Source organism: Saccoglossus kowalevskii, chromosome 1 (assembly GCF_978046115.1).
Source record: "Saccoglossus kowalevskii chromosome 1, keSacKowa6.1, whole genome shotgun sequence".
NCBI lineage: Eukaryota > Metazoa > Hemichordata > Enteropneusta > Harrimaniidae > Saccoglossus > Saccoglossus kowalevskii.
The window spans coordinates 24,890,159-24,915,620 of record NC_140641.1 but is presented as its reverse complement, the minus strand read 5'-3'; the positions used below and the strand labels follow the sequence as shown (position 1 = coordinate 24,915,620).

The 25,462-nt window shown below is 33.4% G+C and overlaps 1 protein-coding gene across 1 annotated transcript in view; it reads right to left on the bottom strand.

Moving 5' to 3' along the window:
* LOC102808317 (nuclear receptor ROR-alpha A-like) overlaps positions 1-25,462 on the bottom strand; it is a 69,715-nt gene that overhangs the window by 10,862 nt on the left and 33,391 nt on the right. Inside the window, exons 2-3 of the mRNA XM_085499913.1 lie at positions 14,607-14,686; positions 385-526 (exon numbers count right to left, since the gene is read on the bottom strand). Coding sequence (XP_085356039.1) covers positions 385-526; positions 14,607-14,686 — 222 coding nt within the window. The remainder of the gene's footprint in view (positions 1-384; positions 527-14,606; positions 14,687-25,462) is intronic.

Genomic DNA, 25,462 nt, shown 5'->3' with positions numbered 1-25,462 from the left:
ATCAGATCGTGAAACAAATTGATTTGCATATGTATAATACTATGTATGTGTGAAGTTTGAATGTAATCAGTCCAGGCATGTCTCAGATTCATGCATCCTTGTTTTTGGTGTCTGGTGTAAAATTATAATGCCATAAAACAAATAGAATAAGTGACCTATGTAAGTTGAACCTTGTGAAAGATGAATTATTACAACTTTTGATTCGAACATTTGCAAAAAAATGATTTTAGGATCTAGTAGTATGAATGAAAGCGTATGATGCATAACTGGGATTTGGCCGATGACAATCCGGACGCACGCACACACATGCACGCACACACAGACACACACACAACAGAGTAATTACTTACCTAAAAGCTTATAAACATATCCATATAAACTTACCATCTTTTGACATTCCTTCTTCCAGACATTTTTGCCATCGACAGTATGCACAACGATTTCGGCTATATTTATCTATGACACAACACTGTTTTCGAAGACACTCGTATGTACTGTGCTTGACAATACTTCGTCTATAGAATCCCTGTAAGGATATTAAAAAACACAGTTTCAAAACACAAACAAAAACAGTAACAACAAATATATGATCATCCAGTGCAGTTCTATAGATTTTACAAATGTTGTTTATGTTGAGTCTCAGCACTCAAGCGATGAGAGACTGGGACCAGGAGTCTACATAGGAACTATGTGGGAACAAATTGAACAAGATGTAGTACAATGACAGTGGTAATTTAAATAATAATTTTATATCACACGTTTAGAAACCATAGTTGATTAAATTTTAAATCAATTTATTACATTTAGGTAATGTATAATGAAATTATAATGGATAATATTATAATACTAAAGATGTGACAAGGTGACATGGGGGGTATTAAAAGGATAAATCAAAGAAAGCTTAGAAAGAATTCCCGTGTAAGTATTGGAGACACATTAAAAATTAATTTAAAATTACTTGAACTTGAGATGTTGATGGAAACTTAATAGAAAACTAATTATGCAAATAAGGTAACTAATATGGACAGATTTAAGTGTAAAACTAATAAGGTCTGCACAATGTACCAAGTTTCATTGAAATGTGATTAGAACAAAAAAATTAAAAAAAATTATGCTAATTAGAGAATTAATATGAACAGATTTTAACCCAGTCATAGAGCATATATTGTCCTAGAGCATATATTTACCAAGTTTTATTCAAATGTGATGATCAATACTTGAGATATCAGTATTAATTAATTGTGATTAAGAAGCATAAATATTTACCAAAAACTAATCTGGTGTATAGTTCTAGGTTCATTGAAATGTGATGGGTACTCTTTAAAAGTTTCATTGAAATCCAATAAGTGGTTTTTAGACATCAGTGCAACAGCTAGCCTGACAAGTTGGCGTAGGTGGCGCCCTGGACTACTGCACCTCTCCACCAGTGCACCAGTGGGGATCGCAGCAGTCCAGGGCGCCGCCTACACCAACTTGTCACGCTATGCAACAGCCATAGAACAGCAAAAAATTAACTAATATGCAAATTAGGTAATTAATAGGCACAATTAATCAGGTCTCTGCATAGTCCTAGAATATCTATGTCGCAAGTCTCATTGAAATGTGATGATTAGTACTTGAGATATCAGGTGAAAAGCTGAAAATTAACTAATTATGCTAATAAGGTGATTAATATGCACAAATTTTTACCCAAAAACTAATTAACTAACAAGTTTTATATAAATGTTATGATTAGTACATGAGATACATGTATCAGTGGAAAAACCGAAAATTGATTAATCATTATGTAAATTAGGTAATTAATAATATTAACAAATTTTTACCCAAAACTAACCAAATCTGCGCAATAGTTCAGTGCATCCATGTGCCAAGTTTCATTGAAATCCAATGAGTGGTTCTTCAAATATCAGTGGAACAGTCATAGAACAGCTTAAAATCAGTTAATTATCATGCAAATTAGATAATTAATATTCATAAATTTTTACCCAAAACTAATCAAATCTGCGCACTAGTTCAGAGCATCCATGTGCCAAGTTTCATCAAAATACAATGAGTGGTTCTTCAGATATCAGTGGAACAGTCTTGGAACAGCTAAAAATCAGCTAATTATCATGCAAATTAGGTAATTAATATTCATAGATTTTTACCAAAACCTAATCAACTCTGCGCATTATCCCAGAGAATCTATGTACCAAGTTTCACCCAAATTTGATTAGTGGTTTTTGAGATAATGGTGGAACAAAAAAAGTGACATACATACATACAGACATACATACATACATACAGACAGGGTAACTGCAAAGACTCCCTTTTGTGCTTCGCACACGGGAGTAAAAAATATTACATCAACATTACATCAAGAAGGCCTACAAAAAATAAATTTATGTTTTTTGTCAGCGCGTTCACCATGAAAATAAGTGGCAGCAGACTTTTATTTTCAACTTATTTCGTTCAAAGTGATAATACCTGTAAAATTGGCTGTGCAGTAAATGTATAAAAACAAATTGCCTCACGTACTGCTCCAGTTTTTACACAAAATTGATCAAATTAAAGAGGGAGGGTCTTCATTTGCGCACGCATGGGAATCGAGTCCCAAGCGACGATTACAACACACGCTAAAAATGCAAAGGCTCATGGGTAGGAACTTGTTTGTAAACAGTGACACGCTATGGCCATCTGACGCATGCGCAGGTGAAGACTCCCCCACTTTAACATATACAATATTTTGCAAACCTGCAGAGAATGCTCACCAACAACATTGTGATCATGGGATTTGAATAGAAGAGATTTTGCACACCAAGATACATATTAAGAACATATCAATAACATGTAATGATCTCCAGGCAGCTAGATTGTCTCGAGTCTAAAGCCAGAAAAAAGCCGACAAAATAAAAGAAATATCAAGCATACAACTGTACTTTCCTGCTATAAACAAAATTGCTTTCTGCCTAAAGCAAGAATTGTTTTTCACGACATATATCCTTGTACAGTGAAATTGTCTGATATTTTCTAAAGCATGTTTACTGATAAAGGGAAATTTATACTGAATATAATTGAAAATAGCATATTATTGAAAACACATTAACATTACTGGTACATAAAAAAAAATTTAAATATTTGAGAATACATATCCATAATGAGGAAGTTTAATACTTTAGTTTAGCTGGAATTAATTTTCGCTGAAAAGACTTTTTGGTGTTTTGTATGGATTTTATTTTCAATGATTTTTGATGAGTTAAATGTAAAATATGGGAAAAAAAAGAATATTCGCTTGTTTTTATTTTCACTGAATCATTCCTTCAGCGAAAATAAAGTATTTTACAGCACATGACTTTCAATTAGCAGTGTGATCTAACGTAATCTGTGAAAGGGAAATATCGAATATCTGCTTCATAAATTTAACAATTTCATTTGAACTTGAATTTCCTGTTTTATAGTTCAATGTCAAAATTCCGATCTTTCAGAGAGGAATATGGTGTTGTGACACCCTTAAATGATAAAAATCTACCCTCTTAAGATGTGTATAGCACATTATTAAGTGTACTTTCATGTTTGTTGAATTCTCTGTGATATTTTGATGCCATCATAACACTATGACCTTAGTTTGTGCCTTTTTTATGTTAAATTTCATGCATGATGCCTCAGTCAAAAAAAAAATCTGTTGTCACTGTCCCAAATTGGAAATAATCACTAAAATGTGGCCTTTTTATATTAGATCATTTCCAATTATTGGTTAATACAGCTATAAACATTGTCAAAATCCATTTGTAATTCAAACTATTTTGTCATTAGAAATTGGGCTTTATGACATATGGGACGAATCAAAGAATGCTTAGAGCTGAAGTTACTGAAGGTATCCCTTTAAAGTGCTTGTGCAATGCCCACCCACATGTTTCCCATTTTACATTCATATTCCACTGAAATGGGCAGTTATTGATTATTGAAGAGCAGTGATACGTATAGTCATAGTGTAAGTATTCACATGTTTCCAATAGATCTGAAGGTGCGACATCAGTGGCCGAAAGCCATGAAAGCAACGAGAAATGGTTGAAAAATGCCGTAACTGCCACATGCCACATAACCTGGCACAACACTTTTGAAAGAAAAAGATTCCGGACCAGCTCATGATCACCGAGGCGGATTTCAGAAGAGAGAGAGAAAGAGAGAGACGTCAGACAAGTGTTTCAAATTATTTGACTTTTTTTACGATCCTGATTATCGTTTTAAAGAAACCATTTAGTCAGTGTTAAGTAAAAGGTAGCAATAATTTTGATAGTGACAAGAAAACGAAGTGTAAGACAAACCGGAAATTACACAGCCCTTACACACTGCTAATTGTTTTCATTTCTGCAGGCTAAAAGTTTCTGAACTGTTCGGCGATTGGTGTTGAATGTCGAATCATGGAGCTAAAAATATGGTTGAATTCACACTTCTGTTACCTTTACTTGCAGCTTGATCTGCGTAATAATTTATGGAATAAGAATCCGGGCTTGGGCTGTCAAAGTGTTTCCACCAAATAAAGTTTTAATATGATGTCATAATTATGACAATCACGCCATGGATCATGCTAATTCAAATCCACTTTGAATTTATCTGTATGTGTGTCGCTCTTGATTATTTTTGTTATCCAATTAAACACCGCCTTTAACGCACTTGTCCTCGTCGTGACCCAACACGTTCACCCATTTCAACAAAATGTCAATTTATTTCCATGCGGCTGTCATTTATTTAGTAACTGTGATTTGTCGTTTTTTAAATTATTTCTCTATTTTATTGATCACTATAGTTTAATGTTTAGAATGTCAAAATATGTTCTCTTTTTTCTCTTGTTTTACTCAGATGATAGATGAAATAAAACAGTGTAGTGACATGCCTAGTAACCTGCTAAATAACGAGACAAGTCAGGCATCTAATTTGATTTTATCCAGTGCCGGGTTCCAGTGACAGTGTACAAACGTGTGCCGGTGCTGGTGACGGTGGCAGTGATGATCACGGTGACCAGTTACACCAGAACGGACATATTTCGCATCTAACTCAACTATGTGTTCATTATGGTACATTCTTCTTCAACGAACAAGTACATAAGTGACAATTTAGTCAAAGATGAGAAAACTGCACAAGAAATTTGCCTTATTTACACGTATCGGCAATGCAACCTGCCCAGCGAGTTCCCCTTCTGACGTCACAAGGGGATTTTCTGTATGCAAATGAGAAGCTAATGAGGAGCCTCGTTTTAAAATAAACAAAAATAAAGTTGCCGTGGACTGAGTTTAAAACACATTTTTTCACTTAAAAAAAAAAAATTCATGCTTAGAAACATAGAAATTAATAATATCTATGTATCAATGGATAATTTTAGACGAGAAAATAGCGGCCATTTCACAGGCACTTTAAATATAAAGGGGTCTGTTGGTTCATATATACATGTCGTGCTTTTTTTTGTGAAGCAAACTAAGAAAATAATCTGATCCACAGTACTGAAGCTAACATGTTGCGAGGCTGCCTTTGCTTGCAGTCTGTCGGAATAATTCTCAGAACAGCTATAACTAGATGGGGAAACAGAAGAAGAAATAAAGTTGCCAGCCATGTAAAAGCAAAGACTATTAGCTAATTAATCCATAGCATGACTATTCCATAGTACTTTAAACCTATATTGTAGTCCCTTGAACTTTACTGGTGTACATAGCAGACATTTTTCATATCAGAAAAATTGAAACAAGCCATGCATGGCACAGTCCCCATTAGTTATTAAATTTAAGATATATAGTTTTGTTTATAGTGATATAGCTGGAATATAACCATGTCAGGAATATGATTTTTTTAAATTAAAATGATTGACATTTGTATCTGATCATCAAACAAGTACTTGTCCATATTGAGAGATATTGCTCTGGAACAGCATTCAAAATCAGCTCGTAATATCTAATGTATATACCAAGTTTGAACAAAATCCATCTGTAAACAGCCGAGAAATGGTTGATTTTTATGATTTTTTTAGCACAAAAATTACCGCCATTCGGCCATCTTGAATAGGATAGTCAAAGCAATATATCTGCCTATCTATGACATGATGTATAATGAATATTTAAAATTTGAAAATATTATCAGTCAAAACAAGTCGGAGATATGGGTCTAGAAGCCCATTCATTAAAACAAAATGGCCACCAGACAGCCATTTTGAATCCGATCTGAAAAATAAATGATGTGCATCAGGAACCTGTAATGTTTAATATTTGTACCAAATTTGAACGAAATCCATCCATAAATGCCAGAAATGCTTGATATTTGATGATTGTTTAGCACAAAAATGACCACCATTTGGCCATTTTGAATAGGATAGTCAAACCAATATATCTGTCTATGACATGATGTACAATGAATATTTAAAATTTGAAAATATTATCAGTCAAAACAAGTCGAAGATATGGGTCTAGAAGCCCATTCATTAAAACCAAATGGCCGCCAGGCAGCCATTTTGAATCCGATCTGAAAAATAAATGATGTGCATCAGGAACCTGTAATGTCTAATATATGTACCAAGTTTGAACGAAATCCATCCATAAATGCCAGAAATGCTTGATATTTGATGATTGTTTAACACAAAAAAGGCCACCATTTGGCCATTTTGAATAGGATCGTCAAACCAATATATCTGTCTATCTATGACATGATGTATAATGAATATTTAAAATTTTAACATAATCAGTGAAAGCAAGTCAGAGATATGGCACAAGAACCACATTCATTAATACAAAATAGCCACCAGTCGGCCATTTTGAATCTTATTTGAAAAACAAAATTATGTGCATCAAGGTCCTATAATGTCAAATGTATATACCAAGTTTGAACAAAATCCATCTGTAAACAGCCAAGAAATGCTTGATTTTGATGATTTTTAGCACAAAAATGGCCGCCATTCGGCCATTTTGAATCAGATCATGAAATAAATTGACGTGCATATGTATAATATCATGTATGATGTATGTGTGAAGTTTTATTGTGATTCGTCCAGGCATTTCTAAGATACAGGTCTGGATGCACGCACAGACACATGCACACACGCAAACACGCACGCGCACACACACACACGGAGGTCAAAACATAAGTCCCCGTTTTCGGACTGCGTCCGAACAGGGACTAAAAATGATTTGTCACCACTATTAAGTTGATAATAATAATGCTATGATATAAAAAAAGCTGAAAAAAGTAAAATAATACAGGTATGCATAACTTATTATCAGATATTCATCTACATAAACAGTACACAGGGTTCTAAGAAGGCTTTTATAAATTGCGATTAAAAACACTCCAGTCAGTTAACCTTTAACCTGTTCTTTGACACTAGCTCGCTTTCGCGATTTAATATTCTGTGCCAAAAATAATGTACTGTACTACATATACTTGCATTCTTTTAAATTTATTTCAGGGAACAAAATAATTTCAAGCGTTGAAAAATTTGATAGGATCTATCTTTTGCGTTAATGACCGCCAATGATTGTAAAAACAAAGATTTATGGGTAATTGGCATTGCCAAGTGGTTAATATCTCAAAAGGAAACTTTTTCTTTGGATTTGGATTAAACACACATAGATCTTTTTTGATAAATTTACAAATGTTCATAAAACAAATTCACTGATTCATGAAACCTGGAGTACCCAAATATATACAAAACACTATGAAAACAAGCTATTAATTAAAATGTTGAGATTGATTGAAAAATATAATCAACTGTACAAGTAATATGCATGTACCAAGTTTTAAGCCATTTGAGCAAATTTGTCTGCATTTTTTTATTATAATTTTTAATATTTCTGGAAATAAATCAGGAATTTGAAGCCAATAGACAAAATTTGAGTCAGTTTTCAGATCTTCTGAAGGAAAAGGCAGACTATAAACAGGTCTGTTTTGTGAATTTGTGATGAACAGATTGAACTGGTGGTGAAAAGGTTAAATAAGCTAAAATAAACGATAAATTAAATATTCCTTTCACACAAACACAAGCAATTATGTTGCAATGCTTTTGTACAAAAACATACTGACAAAGAATATGTCAAAAGAAATTAATTATTATGCAAATTACCAAAATAATAGGAAGCAATTGTACTGATGTTTAATGCTACAAGTTCAATTCTAATCAAAATGGAGGCTGTTGAGACATAGGCAAAGCTGGATTTGACACACATGTACATACTTACAGACTGATGAACTGACAGAAAAAAAACTAAGATTAAAATATAAATCAAGAAGCCAATGTCTGAGGAAATAAATGTAAATTAATTGCTATGAGACAGCTTTATGTTTCTCAATATAATAATCAACATAAATGTTCAAATGAATTGGAAAGAGGCCGCAGTATGAGGGTAATTGACTAATTCCCATTTTAATCAGAAGAGCAGTTCTAAAGTTTGTCATAAGGCATCATGATTGACAACACGCTACATGAAGTTCGGCTATGATTAAAGCGAATCTCATATGTTTTCGTATACGAATAGACCCAATTGCCTTCTCACACAGGACTAGACATTGGTTAGCAGGGGCTAAGGAATACCCAAACTTATTAAAAACATTCTTTCAAGATGGCAATGAATGGAGGATAAGCGATCGCGAGCACACGGACAATAATTATTTATGCAAATACCTATTATTTATACCTATTATGCAAAATAGGTAATTAATATGCACAAATTTCAACAAAACACTAACCAGATCTGTGCACGGTCCTAGAGAATCTATGAACCAAGTTGTATTGAAATGTGATGATTAGTACTTAAGATATCAGTGAAAAAGCTGAAAATTGAATGGCAATGAATGGAGGATAAGCGATCGCGAGCACACGGACAATAATTATTTATGCAAATACCTATTATTTATACCTATTATGCAAAATAGGTAATTAATATGCACAAATTTCAACAAAACACTAACCAGATCTGTGCATAATTTGTCCTAGAGCATCTATGTACTAAGTTTCATTGAAATGTGATGATTAGTACTTGAGATACAGTATCAGTGTGAAAGCTAAAAATTGGTTAATAAAGCAAATTAGGTGATTAAAATGCACAAATATTCACCCCAAAACTAATTAGGTTTGTGCATTGTCCTAGAGCATCTATTTACCAAGTTTCATTGAAATGCAATAAGTACTTGAGATATCAGTGCGAAAGCTGAAAATTGGTAAATTATGCAGATTAGGTAGTTAATAAACATGGATTTCAACCAAAAACTAATCAGGTCTGTACATAGTCCTCAAAGTTCCATTGAAATGTAATGATTAGTACTTGAAATATCAAAGTTTCATTGAAATGTAATGATTAGTACTTGAAAAATCAAAGATGAAAATTGATTAATTATGCAAATTAGGTAATTAATATGCACAATATTAACATAAAAGATAGCAGGTTTGTGCATTGCCCTAGAGCATCTATTTATAAAATTTCATTGTAATGTGATGATTAGTACTTCAGATATCAGTGAAAAAGCCACAAATTGACTAATCATTATGCAAATTAGGTAATTAACAGGCATGGATTTTTACCCAAAACTAATCAGGTCTGCGCATTGTCCCAAAGCATCTATGTACCAAGTTTCATAAAAATCCAATCTGTAGTTCTTCAGTTATCAGTGGAACAGTCATGGAACAGCTAAAAATAAGCTAATTACATGTACATGTGTATCATGCAAATTAAGTAAATAATGTGCATGGATTTAACCTAAAATCTAATCAAATATGCACATAATTAGAAATATTATTTTCCCTGAATCTACAATATAAGGGCAAAGTAAACATTCATTTATACATAATTATTTATATTGAGGGAACCTCTATTTAGCACTCTACTACATGTACCCGTACCACTGTTTAAATGACCAATATTTAGCTGAATGCGCCTGCATGAGAAGCACCTATCTTCTCCTTGATGCATGAGAGGGCAGATCATATCACAGTGTCAAATCATAAACATAGGAAAAACCTGTAATATATTCCTAAATATAGTGAAATTTTGGTTGACATTAAAATACGAAATGGAAGAGTATTGATGTGAAGGATACAATCAGACATGTACACTAGACAACACATTGATGAGAATACTATTAAAACCTATCCTTGACTTTTATGCTGTGGTTTTATTGCTCACAAATTCAGATAATAAAGTACAATAACCCAACTACTACTACTTAAATGCATCAAAATGGCATTTTTGTGCAATTTCTTATTGGTTTTGTATATCATATAGTAAAAATATCTCATCAAATTTTATTTAGTTGCATATGATGGAAAAAATCATAATAGTTTAACCCTTTCCTCCCTGCATATGTCTCTTTATGGTTAGGATCCAGCTTATAAGGCCTGAATTGTTTTTGCTATTATAAAAACACTACATTTGCAAATGATCTGTGTTTATGCATACATTAGCTTAATATGCAAATTAGCTAACTACCGGTAATTGCCGACCTGATTATGGTAATACAGGTTTAAACAAAATACTGAATCAAGTTATTTCACTCATCAATGAGTCCCATTTTCTTCCTCTTCTTCATCCTATCTACGATCATTTTTTTTTCCTCAGATAATTCCCTGCCAGCACAATTTGGATGTACTGAGATAATGGTACAGATCAAAGCGTATGGCACTATGTGTACATCCTAACCTTGCATACTGCACTAATGTAATTGGTATCTTTGCCTGCATACCTGACATTTTGAATATTATCATGCTTTCATCAAAAGTAAGCTGCCTATCAGAGGTATAAATTTCCTGAAATTTTTGCAACACGTTTATTACAGGATTTATTTTTTTAATCGGTCATTGTGGGGATCGTTTCATAAGTAGCGAGAACATTTTTGACAACAAAATGTTAAAACCTCAGTACTTGGTTGTATAAATCATGATCGAGACATATAATTTTCAAACGATGAACTCCAGTATTCAGTTCAATATTATTTGAATGTAATTTTCTTATCCATCAAACTCATTGTTAATGCTATGAAAGTACGCTGACTTCAGATTATTAAGGTCAAAGCAATTCTGTTTTGCATAGCGGTTGGTTTCTATGACAATGTCTATCAGTAAATCAGAAGTAAAACAAGCAGCCTATCGGCTGAGATAGCTCCGCTGTTAGCAATGCACATTACAATTAAAAAACTGAAGATATCATTAGAAAATGTATAGTATCAAAGCAATCGGACTTACAGTTTTTAACAAGAAGTCGAAAATATCACTTTTTACCAAAAATGACAAAAATATTCACCAAAATTAAAGAAGATATCATCACGAAATGAACAAATATGAGAGAGGTCCACACGTAGTACCTATATATGTAATATCAAAGCAACCGGACTTACAGTTTTTAACAAGAAGTCAAAAATATCACTTTTTACCAAAAATGACAAAAATATTCACCAAAATTAAAGAAGATATCATCACGAAATGAACAAATCTGAGAGAGGTCTACCCAAGGTACATATACACCAAGTATCAAAGCATTCAGGCTTGTAGTTTTCAAAAAGAAGTTGAAAAAGTAAAACATTGACACGGACGACGCCGGACGACCACTCATATGATAAGCTCCGCTCGACAAAGTCGACAGCGGAGCTAAAAAAAAACACTTAAGATTGACAATATTGATACTGATTTACCAACAAAAGTCATCATTTTTTCTAGAAGTTGTATTGAAATGTTATTATACTTGGCAAAATCATGAAAAAATTATCTTCATTATTTAAACAAATCAGCATCAACATCAACATGGTTCTCATTTCTAAGTCAAATATTAGTTGATTACCAGAATCCCAAAACATGTAACCTAGCTAAGAGTAGATCATCTTCAGGATCAGACTCAGTTAAACGTACTGGTAATGGTGTTTTTATTACCAATATAGACATTGTCCTGATCCTGATTTTCAAATTTCAATGAGCTAAAAACAAGTTGCAAATAGCATTCAGAAAAAATGGCAAGATTTGGGCATCATTTGATAATTCTCTAGCTGAATTCATTCCTTAGGCATTGTGAATGATTATACCCACCCTATAGAGCAAATTGATAACCACTGGGTAGACCCAGAAGAGGTGCGTATTTACATGTATGTGAGCATACATGTATCTGCAAGTGTTTTGTATCAATGCACACCATAGTGTGGGTGGTAATGACAGGGACACCCCCGCAAAAGATTGCATGTAGTTATAAATTTTTGAGCAGTTGAATAATAATTCTGAAGCACGTTTTTTTATATTCCTTTGCAGTAACAGACAACCTTTCATATATGTTTGAGTTGTATTGATATGCAGTTTATAGACATTCACTTTCAGCCTTGTTATTTTTATAGTGAAATTATATTAATTTTTTTATTAATTCTTGAGTATCAGTAGCTCATGATATTATTTAAACATTACTTACAGCAAATATATTCATTAAATTGAAAATTACTATGCAATATATTTCCACACACTGTCTTATAAGGCACAGTAGAGATTCACACATTTAACCACCATGAGAATGGCCAAATTTTTCCCACCAAAATTTTGAAGCAACATTTTGCGTATTTTTATATATTACCATTTTTCAGATAATTTTGCACCAAATGATATAATTTTCTATTGGCTACAGGTCTTGGTTTTGAAAACAATCAGCCTATAAACTGACATGTGTATCTCAACTGCATAGATAGACATAGTGAGATGGCTGGGACATGTAAGAATGGCAGGTGACAGAATACCCATAAGGCTTCCCTGAGATGAACACCACCGGGAAAGAGAAAATATGGAAGACCAAAGACAACCTGGTGTAGGACTGTCATAGCTGAATTGGAGGAGATGGGTCTCCCATAGGGTGGAGCACAGACCAAAAGCTAAGGGCACAATACACTGGCAAGGTTTTATTGCAACCTTATAACCCACCGGGGATGCACAGATTTGCCAAAAATATAAAATATTCACTAAATTTAGAAAATTAAACTTATTGTCATAAAAAAGAAACAAATCTGTCAGCAGGCCAGCCAAGGTGTCTACATATAAAATACCAAAGCAATTGTGCTAGTCGTTTTAAATAACTCAAAAAAAGTATTTTTTATACAAAATATTCACTAAAATTAGAGAATTGAAGGTATCGTGCCAGAGTGAACACCTGATGATCTATCTGAGACTTACCTTGCATGCTTCACATGTACTGATACCATAGTGAACACCTTATGATTTATCTGAGACTTACCTTGTATCCTTCACATGTACTGATACCATAGTGAACACCTGATGATTTATCTGAGACTTACCTTGCATCCTTCACATGTACTGATGCCATAGTGAACACCTGATGATTTATCTAAGACTTACCTTGCATCCTTCACATGTACTGATGCCATAGTGAACACCTGATGATTTATCTAAGACTTATCTTGCATCCTTCACATGTACTAATACCATAGTGAACACCTGATGATTTATCTGAGACTTACCTTGCATCCTTCACATGTACTGATGCCATAGTGAACACCTTATGATTTATCTGAGACTTACCTTGCATCCTTCACATGTTCTGATGCCATAGTGAACACCTTATGATTTATCTAAGACTTATCTTGCATCCTTCACATGTACTAATACCATAGTGAACACCTTATGATTTATCTAAGACTTACCTTGCATCCTTCACATGTACTGATACGATAGTGAACACCTGATGATTTATCTAAGACTTACCTTGCATCCTTCACATGTACTGATGCCATAGTGAACACCTTATGATTTATCTAAGACTTACCTTGCATCCTTCACATGTACTGATACCATAGTAAACACCTTATGATTTATCTGAGACTTACCTTGCATCCTTCACATGTACTGATACCATAGTGAACACCTGATGATTTATCTAAGACTTACCTTGCATCCTTCACATGTACTGATACCATAGTAAACACCTTATGATATATCTAAGACTTACCTTGCATCCTTCACATGTACTGATACCATAGTGAACACCTTATGATTTATCTGAGACTTACCTTGTATTCTTCACATGTACTGATACCATAGTGAACACCTGATGATTTATCTAAGACTTACCTTGCATCCTTCACATGTACTGATGCCATAGTGAACACCTTATGATTTATCTGAGACTTACCTTGTATCCTTCACATGTACTGATACCATAGTGAACATCTGATGATTTATCCAAGACTTACCTTGCATCCTTCACATGTACTGATACCATAGTGAACACCTGATGATTTATCTAAGACTTACCTTGCATCCTTCACATGTACTGATACCATAGTAAACACCTTATGATATATCTGACTTACCTTGCATCCTTCACATGTACTGATACCATAGTAAACTCCTTATGATATATCTGAGACTTACCTTGCATCCTTCACATGTACTGATACCATAGTGAACACCTTATGATATAACTGAGACTTACCTTGTATCCTTCACATGTACTGATACCATAGTGAACACCTGATGATATATCTAAGACTTACCTTGCATCCTTCACATGTACTGATGCCATAGTGAACACCTTATGATTTATCTGAGACTTACCTTGCATCCTTCACATGTACTGATACCATAGTGAACATCTGATGATTTATCTGAGACTTACCTTGCATCCTTCACATGTACTGATGCCATAATGAACACCTGATGATTTATCTCCACACACTTTACACGGGATATATACATCTGTAATAAAACATACAGGAAATGCAATTTACACAATCAGTAATGAAATATCAAGAAAATTGAATTTACAAGATATATCTTTCTTCCTGTGACTAATGTGGGATGTGAAGATCTCACACAAATAAGATACCTATATACATGTACAAGAATGTAAACTGAAAAGCAAGTCTATATAAGACATAGAGCTACTGTCATCACCATACATCTCATGTAATTATTACTACATTGTGTACCAGCTGGAAAAAGATGTATAACAATAAGAGAATACCACAAAGTATGCACTTAGGCGGAACAGGATCACATCTACCTTCTTTATGTTTCGGCCCATACATTTGCCCACAATTTGATATGCTTGGGTAAACCAGTTATATTTTATAAATTTAATAATTGGAAGTCCATTCATTTTAATATTCACTTTATTATATGGGATTTGAATGAAGTTTAAATATATAAAAACATTTTTAGACTTAAATGCAACACGAGTTGTAGTGTAAATGAATGTTGATTCATTTACTGTTATGTTGCAAAAAATGCAAAATATCTCACACTGACTCACAAAACTTGCTACGCTTTCCCAACAAAAGAAGCAATTCAGTGATCTGTGTTCCAGCAAGTGTCAACTGTGAACATTATGAATTTTGCTGCTCTTGGATGTTAGACCTTATGAGGAAGACAGTGTCGTCTAGACTTGTGGAAATGTAGCCAACACTTTTTACAAAGATTGATTTACTGTAATATATGTTCTCTGAATAACTTAAGTGCAACTCGATATCTTAATGATTATGTAAAGAGAAAAAAATATCTATGTCATAATAAAACTGACAGTGATGTCTATTTTAGACTGAAAACTAAACAAAACAAGCATTAAGAAAGTACAGTCCTGTAATGTGCACCTGTAACTTAATATGCAATGCGACAGCATGATCATGATACAAAGTTTGAATGAAATTAAGCTGCCATCTCTGATAAACAGTTCCGGACACATTTACATACTGTGATTTAACAATTTTATAAAAAACAAGTCATTGAAAATGACACAGTCCCCGTTAAATTTTTGAAAGTTTTCTTTGTGCACGTCATATTAAAGTGGAGGGGTTGTCGCGAGCGTGTCCTTGAAACTTGAGTTCCAAGTGGCGTATACAACAGATTGTTTATTTACATCAAAACACGTGTTCAGTGTAGTAGTATTATGGCCAAAAATAAAAACGGCCATTATTCAGCCATCTTTGATCTGATTATGAAACACACTGATATGTATGATGTATGTGCCAAATACGAATCAAAATGGTACATAAATTGTGGAAATATAGTAGTAAGGCCAAAAAGTCAGATGGCTATCAATCGGCCATCCTTGACCAGATTTTGAAACAAATTGTCATGGACATGCATCCTAACATGTATAAAGTACATATATGTGCCAAATTTGAATGAAACTGACAGAGCACGTCCAAGATACCACATAAAAACAAAACAAGATGCCTGCCAGTTGACCATCTTTGACATGTATCCTAACATGTATAATCTATGTACCAAGTTTGAATGACAACTGACAAAGCATGTCCAAAATACAACATTTTCAAAAAACAAGATGGCTGCCAGTCGGCCATTTTGAATCGAATCACTAAACCACTGCATGTGCATATGTCCTACATAAAGTACTAGGCACATACAAAGAATGAATGGAATCGGTCCAAGGGATTCTGAGATATGACTCTGGACGGACGCACGGACGGACGCACGGAGACCGAATTATAAGTCCACGTTTTCGGACTTCGTTCGAACGGGGACTAAAAATGACTGTTAATACATCAAATTTGCGTGCAAACTTTAATCTTCATCACATGATGTATTAGTCAGGAATCAGCTTAAATAAAAATAAAACAAGCAGCCTATCGGCTGAGATACCTCCGCTGTTAGCAATGCACATTTCAATTAAAGAACTGAAGACATCATTAGAAAATGAACAATACATGTATGTATAGTATCAAAGCAATCGGACTTACATGTACAGTTTTTAACAAGAAGTCGAAAATATCACTTTCTACCAAAAATGACAAAAATATTCACCAAAATTAGAGAATTGAAGATATCATCACGAAATGAACAAATCTGAGAAAGGTCTACATGTAGTATCTATATATGTAATATCAAAGCAATTGAACTTTTGGTTTTTAAGAAGAAGTCGAAAATATCACTTTTTACCAAAAATGACAAAAATATTCACCAAAATTAGAGAATTGAAGATATCAACAGGAAATGAACAAACCTCAGAGAGGTCTACCCAAGGTACATATACACCAAGTATCAAAGCATTCAGGCTTGTAGTTTTCAAGAAGAAGTCGAAAAAGTAAAACATTGACACGGACGACGACGAACAATCACTCATATAAGCTCCGCTCGACAAAGTCGACAGCGGAGCTAAAAAAAATGGCCACCGGTCGGGCATTTTTGTTCAAATCTCAAAAACAAATTGACGTGTACCTGTAACCCAATATACATGATCATGATAGAAAGTTTCAATAAAATCGAGAAACATTTAACACACACTTAAATATCAGAATTCAGCAAATTTTAGGTCTAAAATGGCAACCAATCGGCTATATTTGATTTGTCAAAAAAATTGATATGCATATGTAAGTCATTAAACATTATCTTTATGTTAAGTTTCAACGAGTTTGGTCACAGCATTTCTCCCCCAAATTATTAGTCCCCAATTGCGGACTTCTTCCAAAACGAGGACTGTTAATTAAATACAAGGTAAATTTTATATTGCCATATGGCAGTTAAAGTTGCATACCTCCTTTCACACGTCTTGATCAACATGGGTGATAAATTTTCATGAATACAAGGTGTAAAAATTTTTCATGTTTGTCTTTTTATTTGTAGTTAATAACCCAAATTGCATGTATATATATAAAAAATTAAATTAAAACAAAACAAATTAAAATAAATATAATATTTTCAAACAAATTTTGTCACATTTTATCAATAATAATAATACAACATACATATTATTCCCCAACAGAAAAAAAACAACCTAAGAATGTTTGACGACATTATCGATAATGTACTATGTATGATGGATAACACCTAAAGAGCCAGTATTGCTTACATGTGTTCGTGTCATTTATGTTCAGTATTGTTGGCACAGTTGTTGTTGGTTGATCGGTATTGTCATCCGGCCAGGAAGCTGATGCTCTGCTTGATGTCACTGATATTGCTGGTATACCTGGTGTCTGACCGCTGACATTTGCTGGAAGTGGTAAATGCTGTAACTAGGCTACAGCCTTAAGCATACTGAGTTGGCCCCTTGAAATATGAAGACTAGCAAAGTTCTCTTCCAAAAAGTATATTAACGCCTTGTTGTCATCACATTCATGTTCGTGGAGAATATTTATAGTTTTAGGTGATAGACCACACCTTGTTGTCAATACTGCGAAAGGTTCTGGAGCCATTTATTCTTGATACTGGTCATGAAGTATATATCAAGTGTTGACAGGTCTGCTAGTGACTGAGTTGTTTCTGACATTCCAGTATTATAGTGTTGATGTATAGAATCTTTTAGATTACATACATACATGTAACATGGCAGCTTTATGAGTTATGACAATTTTTACCAATTTTAATTTACTTAATAGAAATTGGCTTAGTATTATTGTTTTTCGGCAGTTCATTAGTTTTCACAAACACGACGTAAAGATCCAGGTAATATGTTCCTAGAGCTGCAAATCTAAGGTCATGGAAGACAAAGATTCACAGATAACTCAGTTTTGTTACAATACTAACCTACACTGTAGTCATATGCTAGTTAGCACGTTTGTTTCAATAAAACTGTCATGACAACTAGTACATGCATGTGTGTATAAATGCTACACAAGTGCCTGAAATAAATGGCAGGTATCAAATTTTATATGAAAATACCAGAATATTCTTGAGAATGATGTCCCGAGTGATACAAATCCATGATGTAAAGTGATCTAAATCCATAGTGTACACTCACGTGAGCCTTTCACCATTTCAAATATTTATTATAATTCAAATAATTTCATTCGTTTCCATCTTGCCAGTTTTTATGAAATGGTCACATACAAAACAATGGCATTCTGAAAGGTTGACAGACTCACACTTCAATAGTGATTACACTTCTTTTTATTCTCTCTTTAAAAGCAGACAAAATCAACCAGACAAAAAGGCCCTCTAGGAATCTGTAGAATGATAAGAATTGGTACAACACTCATGCTGTAAATACCTTCACACTTATATAACGTGTGTTGGATTTTGGTAATTGACTTCTCAGTATCATTGAAATATTCCTAGGGATATTGAATGCCAGTGGCGTTTGTTTTGATATATGAATACAATGTGAAGATGTACATGTATAGAGATATGGCTACCTGGACACATCCATTATTATGAGGGGTGTTGAGCCCTGGTGTTGGCAGACAAAAACATGTATAGAAATTATATACAGTTTACCAAATGGATCTAAACTGTCTATAAACTCACATATTGCTTTGTAAAAGAAAGCCTAACAATTGCCGCATGAGATATTGTATTACTTTGGTTGAAAGGTCACTTTCATATTAAAATTGATGTTTTTTTTATGGTTTTCAGCAGAGCCTTTTAATTAATAAGAAACCCTACCAGCAGTGTTTCTTAGTAATATATACTGGTAGTCCAATGATCAGGTTTATCAGATTGTAAAAAATATGTGCTTAAGTATTATTAAATATGTAATATTTGTTATCCTAAAATCACTCTGGAACCATAACATGACTAATACCGGTTTATTTATAAATACTGTATGTGTGCATCAAGCCTCTCACTGCATAATAATAGCCCAAACACTCACAACATTTTCATAAAACACGGTTTGTATTATAAAAAATTGTCAAAACGCAAAAACATAAATAAATTATTCATTCTATTGTTGATTCACTATTTGGGAGAGCGTAATAGAACAAGCTTCTTGTTTTAAACTCAGACCAGTATATTACCGAGATAATTACTACTTTGAAGGTGAGACTTATAACTATGTGAACATTCAGATATTTTTGAAGCTGGGTTCATTCACAGCTAGTTCACGAAAAATGTGACATACATGGTCCTGCTAGAAAATCCTTTTCCTGCCAGATTATGGTTTTATATTTCATAATATTTTGTTTTTATTGTATGAAACTAGAGTGCTGGTATTTTGAATCAGTTGTTACGGTTGAATCTAGAAAGGTTAAACTCAGGTCAAAGTATATTACACAGTGCATAATACCAGTACTGTAAAGGAGTTAATTATTCACTGGGTTTTTTTTAATTTTAATTTTAAACCCATTGAATATGCTCGAAATGGTAAATCAACGAAATTTAAACCCAGTGAAAATTAGTCATTTTACAGTAGTTTTTTTTTTTTTTTGATAAGAAGCAATTGAAGTTAAAACAAATTCACATTCTTAAAATAGAGAAATAATTTTTTTTACTAAGTTGGACTTCAGTTCTGTAAAAGCAGGAGGGTAAATGTAAGAAGTTGACCATTAAAAATTCTGGGAAAGGAAGATGGTTGAAAAAAAAAACTCAATAAATTGTTTTCATATTTGTTCTACAGTGTGTGCATAAAACCAATATCATGCATCATTGGCACACGGATTTGCTGTGACGCAGCTAATTATGCTAATTCACTAGAACGTCATTGACGCAACAGAAAAATCATACATTGAAATCAGTGGTCACTAATTTGTGCCTCGTGTCTACAGTCGCATAAAATGTTCTTTCTGTCTTGAAGATCTCTCCTAAGCAGTTAACAAACTGACTGAACTTGACTTTGGGGGATTCCATCCAGTCCTGTTCGAGAGCATGCACACTACTGCTATCAGTAGCATAGAAACTAACATAAATGACTACAAGTCAAAAATCATCAAGCCAATTTTTAAACACATGACACAGTCCCCGTCACTTTTAATGTAAGAGTATATTTTTGTGCATGTGTACTGATAGTGCATGCAATCTCTCAAAATGTATTTCATTTTAACAACTCAGGCAAATTATTTTGATTTGAACCGATGAATACCTGAAACACGATTTCACATACGATAGATTGATATTGTTGCCTTATTATTTATTCTGAATGATGCTTATATGACAGACATGAACATGATACAAACTGGAGCCAGTACGACTCCTTCCTTTTTTTACAATGTTAATGATATTCATTATTTATTTACACTGACTGACTAATGACGTGATGGACATATTGCAGTCATTAGTCTAACGCTTCCTTTACTCTACGTTTCTACTACAATTTACGGAAGTACATAATTACCAGAAACGCCAATATTTGGTGTTTCACAATGAAACATTAGTGCTATTATATAAATTGAATTGGGTTAGTTTGTTGTACCAAGTGGTGTATTTTATCTTCTATTTCATGAGCAGTCTCTGTTCAATTGGTGTCTTTGGTTTTGTGTAGTGACCTGTTTCTATTGCTAATTTATTATAAGTTGCTGTCATATTATACAAGATGTGTGGTAGGCTATTGAATGTTTCTATCCATGAACAACTAGACAAGTCTCACATACATGTAGTGATTTCATTGCTGTTGTCACTTTTTGTATTTATTCATTGGAATAGCGCATAGTCTACCACAATGTTTTTGAGTATAGGTCTGTTAAATTAAAAGTTTTTAAACCATATGTATATAATTTTATACATATTGAAAATGTGGATCTAGAACTGCATTTTTAAATACAAAGCGGCCCCCAGTCGACCATTTTGAACCTGATCCAAAAAATTAAAAGACATACAACTGAGTCTCGGAATGATGAAGATGTGTGATTTCCATGATTTCTTGGCCTTAAAATGGCTACCATTCAACCATTCTTGAATTAGATGGAACAATACATGTATGTGCGATAACATGTCTGATGTGAGTGTTTGAATAAAATCTATGCAGATATGCGTGAGATACAGGTGAATGTGGATGCACGAGTCAACATACGCATGCACATACATGTACATGAATTTATAAACTCCTCTGTTTTCTGACTGTGCCCAACTAGAGACCTAATAAAGGTTATTTGGAGTTTACATGCACTTTAATATAATACATGTATTACTAGTAGTACACATGTAGCACTTATAGTACAGTACAATATGTCTCTATCAAGAACTCCTGGGACTGAGAGAAATGGTCTCCTTTGAAATTGAATTACTGTGCAATGAATTGTCTTGTGTTTTTCTCTTTCCAAGTTATAAAGAATATTTCCACATAGTGTGGGTACCTTAGCCTTCAATATCCATACTGTGTTACACCAAGGGCGATAGCCAGGATTGATGTCAATTGTTAAATGTTGACTATTTATTTGAATAATGACAATAAAATACATTTACTTTGAATAACTATGTCTAAATGTACCTTATATATGTACACAATTCTGACTGTACCATTCGCTTATATTATTTAATTCCACATTCGATTTGAAACGCATTGTATCCTTCGAGCCGTACGTTATGAATTAGCGGCATAAGAAGTATTGAACAGCGCAGCCACCAGTCATTTTTCATTTTCGCAAATATCCAAAAGGAAGGTTTTCAGCTTCACGTTCGCGTGCACATTTTACGTTTTCTTGGTTTCCTCCATAAAGGAGAAATATTTAGTGAAACTATAATATAGACGGAGTATGACACAGTGTGTTCCATTTTCGGACACATTGCGTACCAGACTTCTCGTTTACGAACATTATTTATGGTGTTCAAAATTGACGGTCGGGTGCCAAATAACCACATCATCATTATTTTAGTGTAAAATAGTACGTATTTTTTATGTGATGGTTTTGAATAATCTTTATGAATACAGAAATCAACCAAATTTTTTATGAACATAATTATTGAAAATTTTGCTTGATCGAGCCTATGTTTTGAGTTATCGCACCCTGACGCCGGCTGTACAAATATTGTTCAAAATCAGAGTCACCCGGGAAGATGGTTGTTAACAACGCATCAGTAGCTGCGGTAGTGTAAGGGTATATCGTTGCGGCCATGTTTTGTACGCGCTAGACGTACGCTTTCTGAATCTGAGCAAGACGCAAAACCAATACATGTACGAGTTCGAGTCAAAATATGTCACCACAATAATGCTCGTAGTACAGTTTTTTTCATTTCTAGAATGTTGCTAATAACTTTCAAGGAGGAAAATATTCATGTATTATTTTTAGTATTCTATTAACCCAGGCACTTTTACCTACCGCCCTTGGTTACACTTGCTATAAGCCATTCTATGTGCGTCTATAGTTATGATGCTAGTTATATCTTATGGAATAAAATACCTACTCTATGTTCATTGGCCAGTTTAAAACTGTTTACGTTGTGAAATTGTATTCGATGTACATATTGAATCATTAAAATATGATCTATAGGTATTTTTAACCATATACTGTAGAATATTTTATTTTCGCTATTTTTAGTGAAAGAATGAGTCAGTGAAAATAAAATCCAGTGAATATACCTTTTTTTCTATATTTTACATTCAACTTGTCAAAAATCAGTGAAACTAAATTCCATACAAAAGACCCAAAAAGTCTATTCAGCTAAAATAAAATATTTAACAGTATGTAATTTATGTAACAAATTTATGTAACAAATATGTTATGTACGTATAGCAATTAATTTAATTTTCTGCAAATTTCCAATACAGGCTGATAGAATGCCACACAACAACAGCACTGTGGCATCAAATACATGTAGGTAACCAATAATATTTATAAAAAAAAAAAAAAAAAATTAGGTAACTAATATGCACCAAAAACTACTGGAATCAAAAACTAATCAGGTCTGAAGATCGACAAAGTACTAAACTGAGATATCAGTGGAACAGACAGACACAGAGTGAATTCAATAGCTGGCATATTGTAATTCATACCTGAGACCACTGCGGGCACATCAATGATTTAGAATTTTGTTTTCAAATATCAAACAATGTTAACATATGGTGTATTAATAAATTTATGCTAGACACTATTTTTAAATCGAAATAGTATTAAAAATTCAGAATGCTATGAACTCTGTGTCATTCATGGCAAATATAATCACAGGATACAACAGAATTTGCTTGATTGTACTTAAAAATGTATTTTAAGTTCAAGACAAATCAATGAAAAAATCTGACAGTAAGCTATTAGATTATCAGATTACAGTCAGTTGATGATAAACATGTAATCTGTTGAATAATTCAACTTTTTACATTTTACACTGCTACTTATCATACTGAGAATCTTATTGGGGTACTGATGATTGCTGAAAAAGCTGTGATAAACACTGTCAGCACCCCTTCTCCTCTGTTTTGAGAGAGCCAATTTCAATCACTATTGGTAGTTTATATTTTCAAAACTAGTACCGGTAATCAGAATCAAATTTTAAATGGGCAAAATTGTATTTATGAAGATTTAAGATGTACATCAAAAAGAACAAGCAGATAACAGGTGTTCTGTTGTACTATAGTACATAGTCTATTGAATATTCTAATCACAGTCTCATAATCCAGCAAGAAAGAAATCTATAGAGTGTGAAAATTAGTTTCCGGGAATAATTAGTTTACTTTAGGGCTAAAATTATGCAGATTTAGTAGAAATTATTATCAGCCATTTAATAACACATGATACATATACTAATATTAATTTATTTGAGTATCAAACTTATTAGTTATTCTACTAATTAATATACAAATTAATAACACTAATTAATAACAAACTATTATCAGCCATAGTACAAACAGTTCAGCAAATAGAATAGCTAGCCCACTTGTTCGGAACTCCGATTACTTATATTCTTTATTTAAGTTAGATATTTGCCAGCCAGTTCACCCCCAGAATTAGAAATAGTGGTTTCACCCATCAGGTACACAGCACCTCAGGGGATTCTGGGTAATACAAGTGGAATATTTGGTTTTGTTCCACTTTTTAATGCTGAATCACAGCAGCTCCCCAAGGGCGATGCTCAGGTAGGCAGGCAGGTAGCGTAAGTAACGGTAATCAGAAATAAACAAGTGTACTAGCTGAAACAGCCCTTCTGCAATAAATATCGCCATATAAGATATTTGTCTAAATTTGACAGAGTGTGTTAGAGTCTGAAAAAATCGAAGCCGCAGGTACATGTACCACAGTTGACTTTGCACCTTAATTAAAACACAGTATGAATTCAATGCACACATTTAATATACAATAGTCAAAAGCATATAAAACTGGGTAGGTATGAGGAACATTATTATACAGAGATGAAAAGATATAGGTTGAATGACGATGCCTTGTTGCAAATGAAAGCAGTTAATAGAATTTTAATTGTTACAACAGCAAAAAAAAATCACTTTAATACAATGTATGCATCCTATAAGTATAAAGTACAGGTATGTGTGATATTTGAAGTGAATTGGTCCAGGGTAGACCGACATGTAGGTACAGCTCCAGACACACGCACATACAGCTTTCTTAACTATAAGGCCCTGTTTCAGTCTTTGTACTAATAATGAATTTGCGTAACTTTTTTTTTTAAATGTCTATTTTTACATTTTTACTCGAATATGTTGCTCATTTTTACATTGAGATAGCGAAATCTTTTGAATGCGCATATTTGACAAAAATCATTGATCAGGTTATGTTCATATACATCACATCTACAATTTGATGACAGAACTGTGTGATTTATCAATTTTAGTATAAATACATGTAAATTTAGTCATCATAATGATGTGGGTTGTTAATTTTGACGACTCTCTTAGAGCCCTTACATGTATGTACC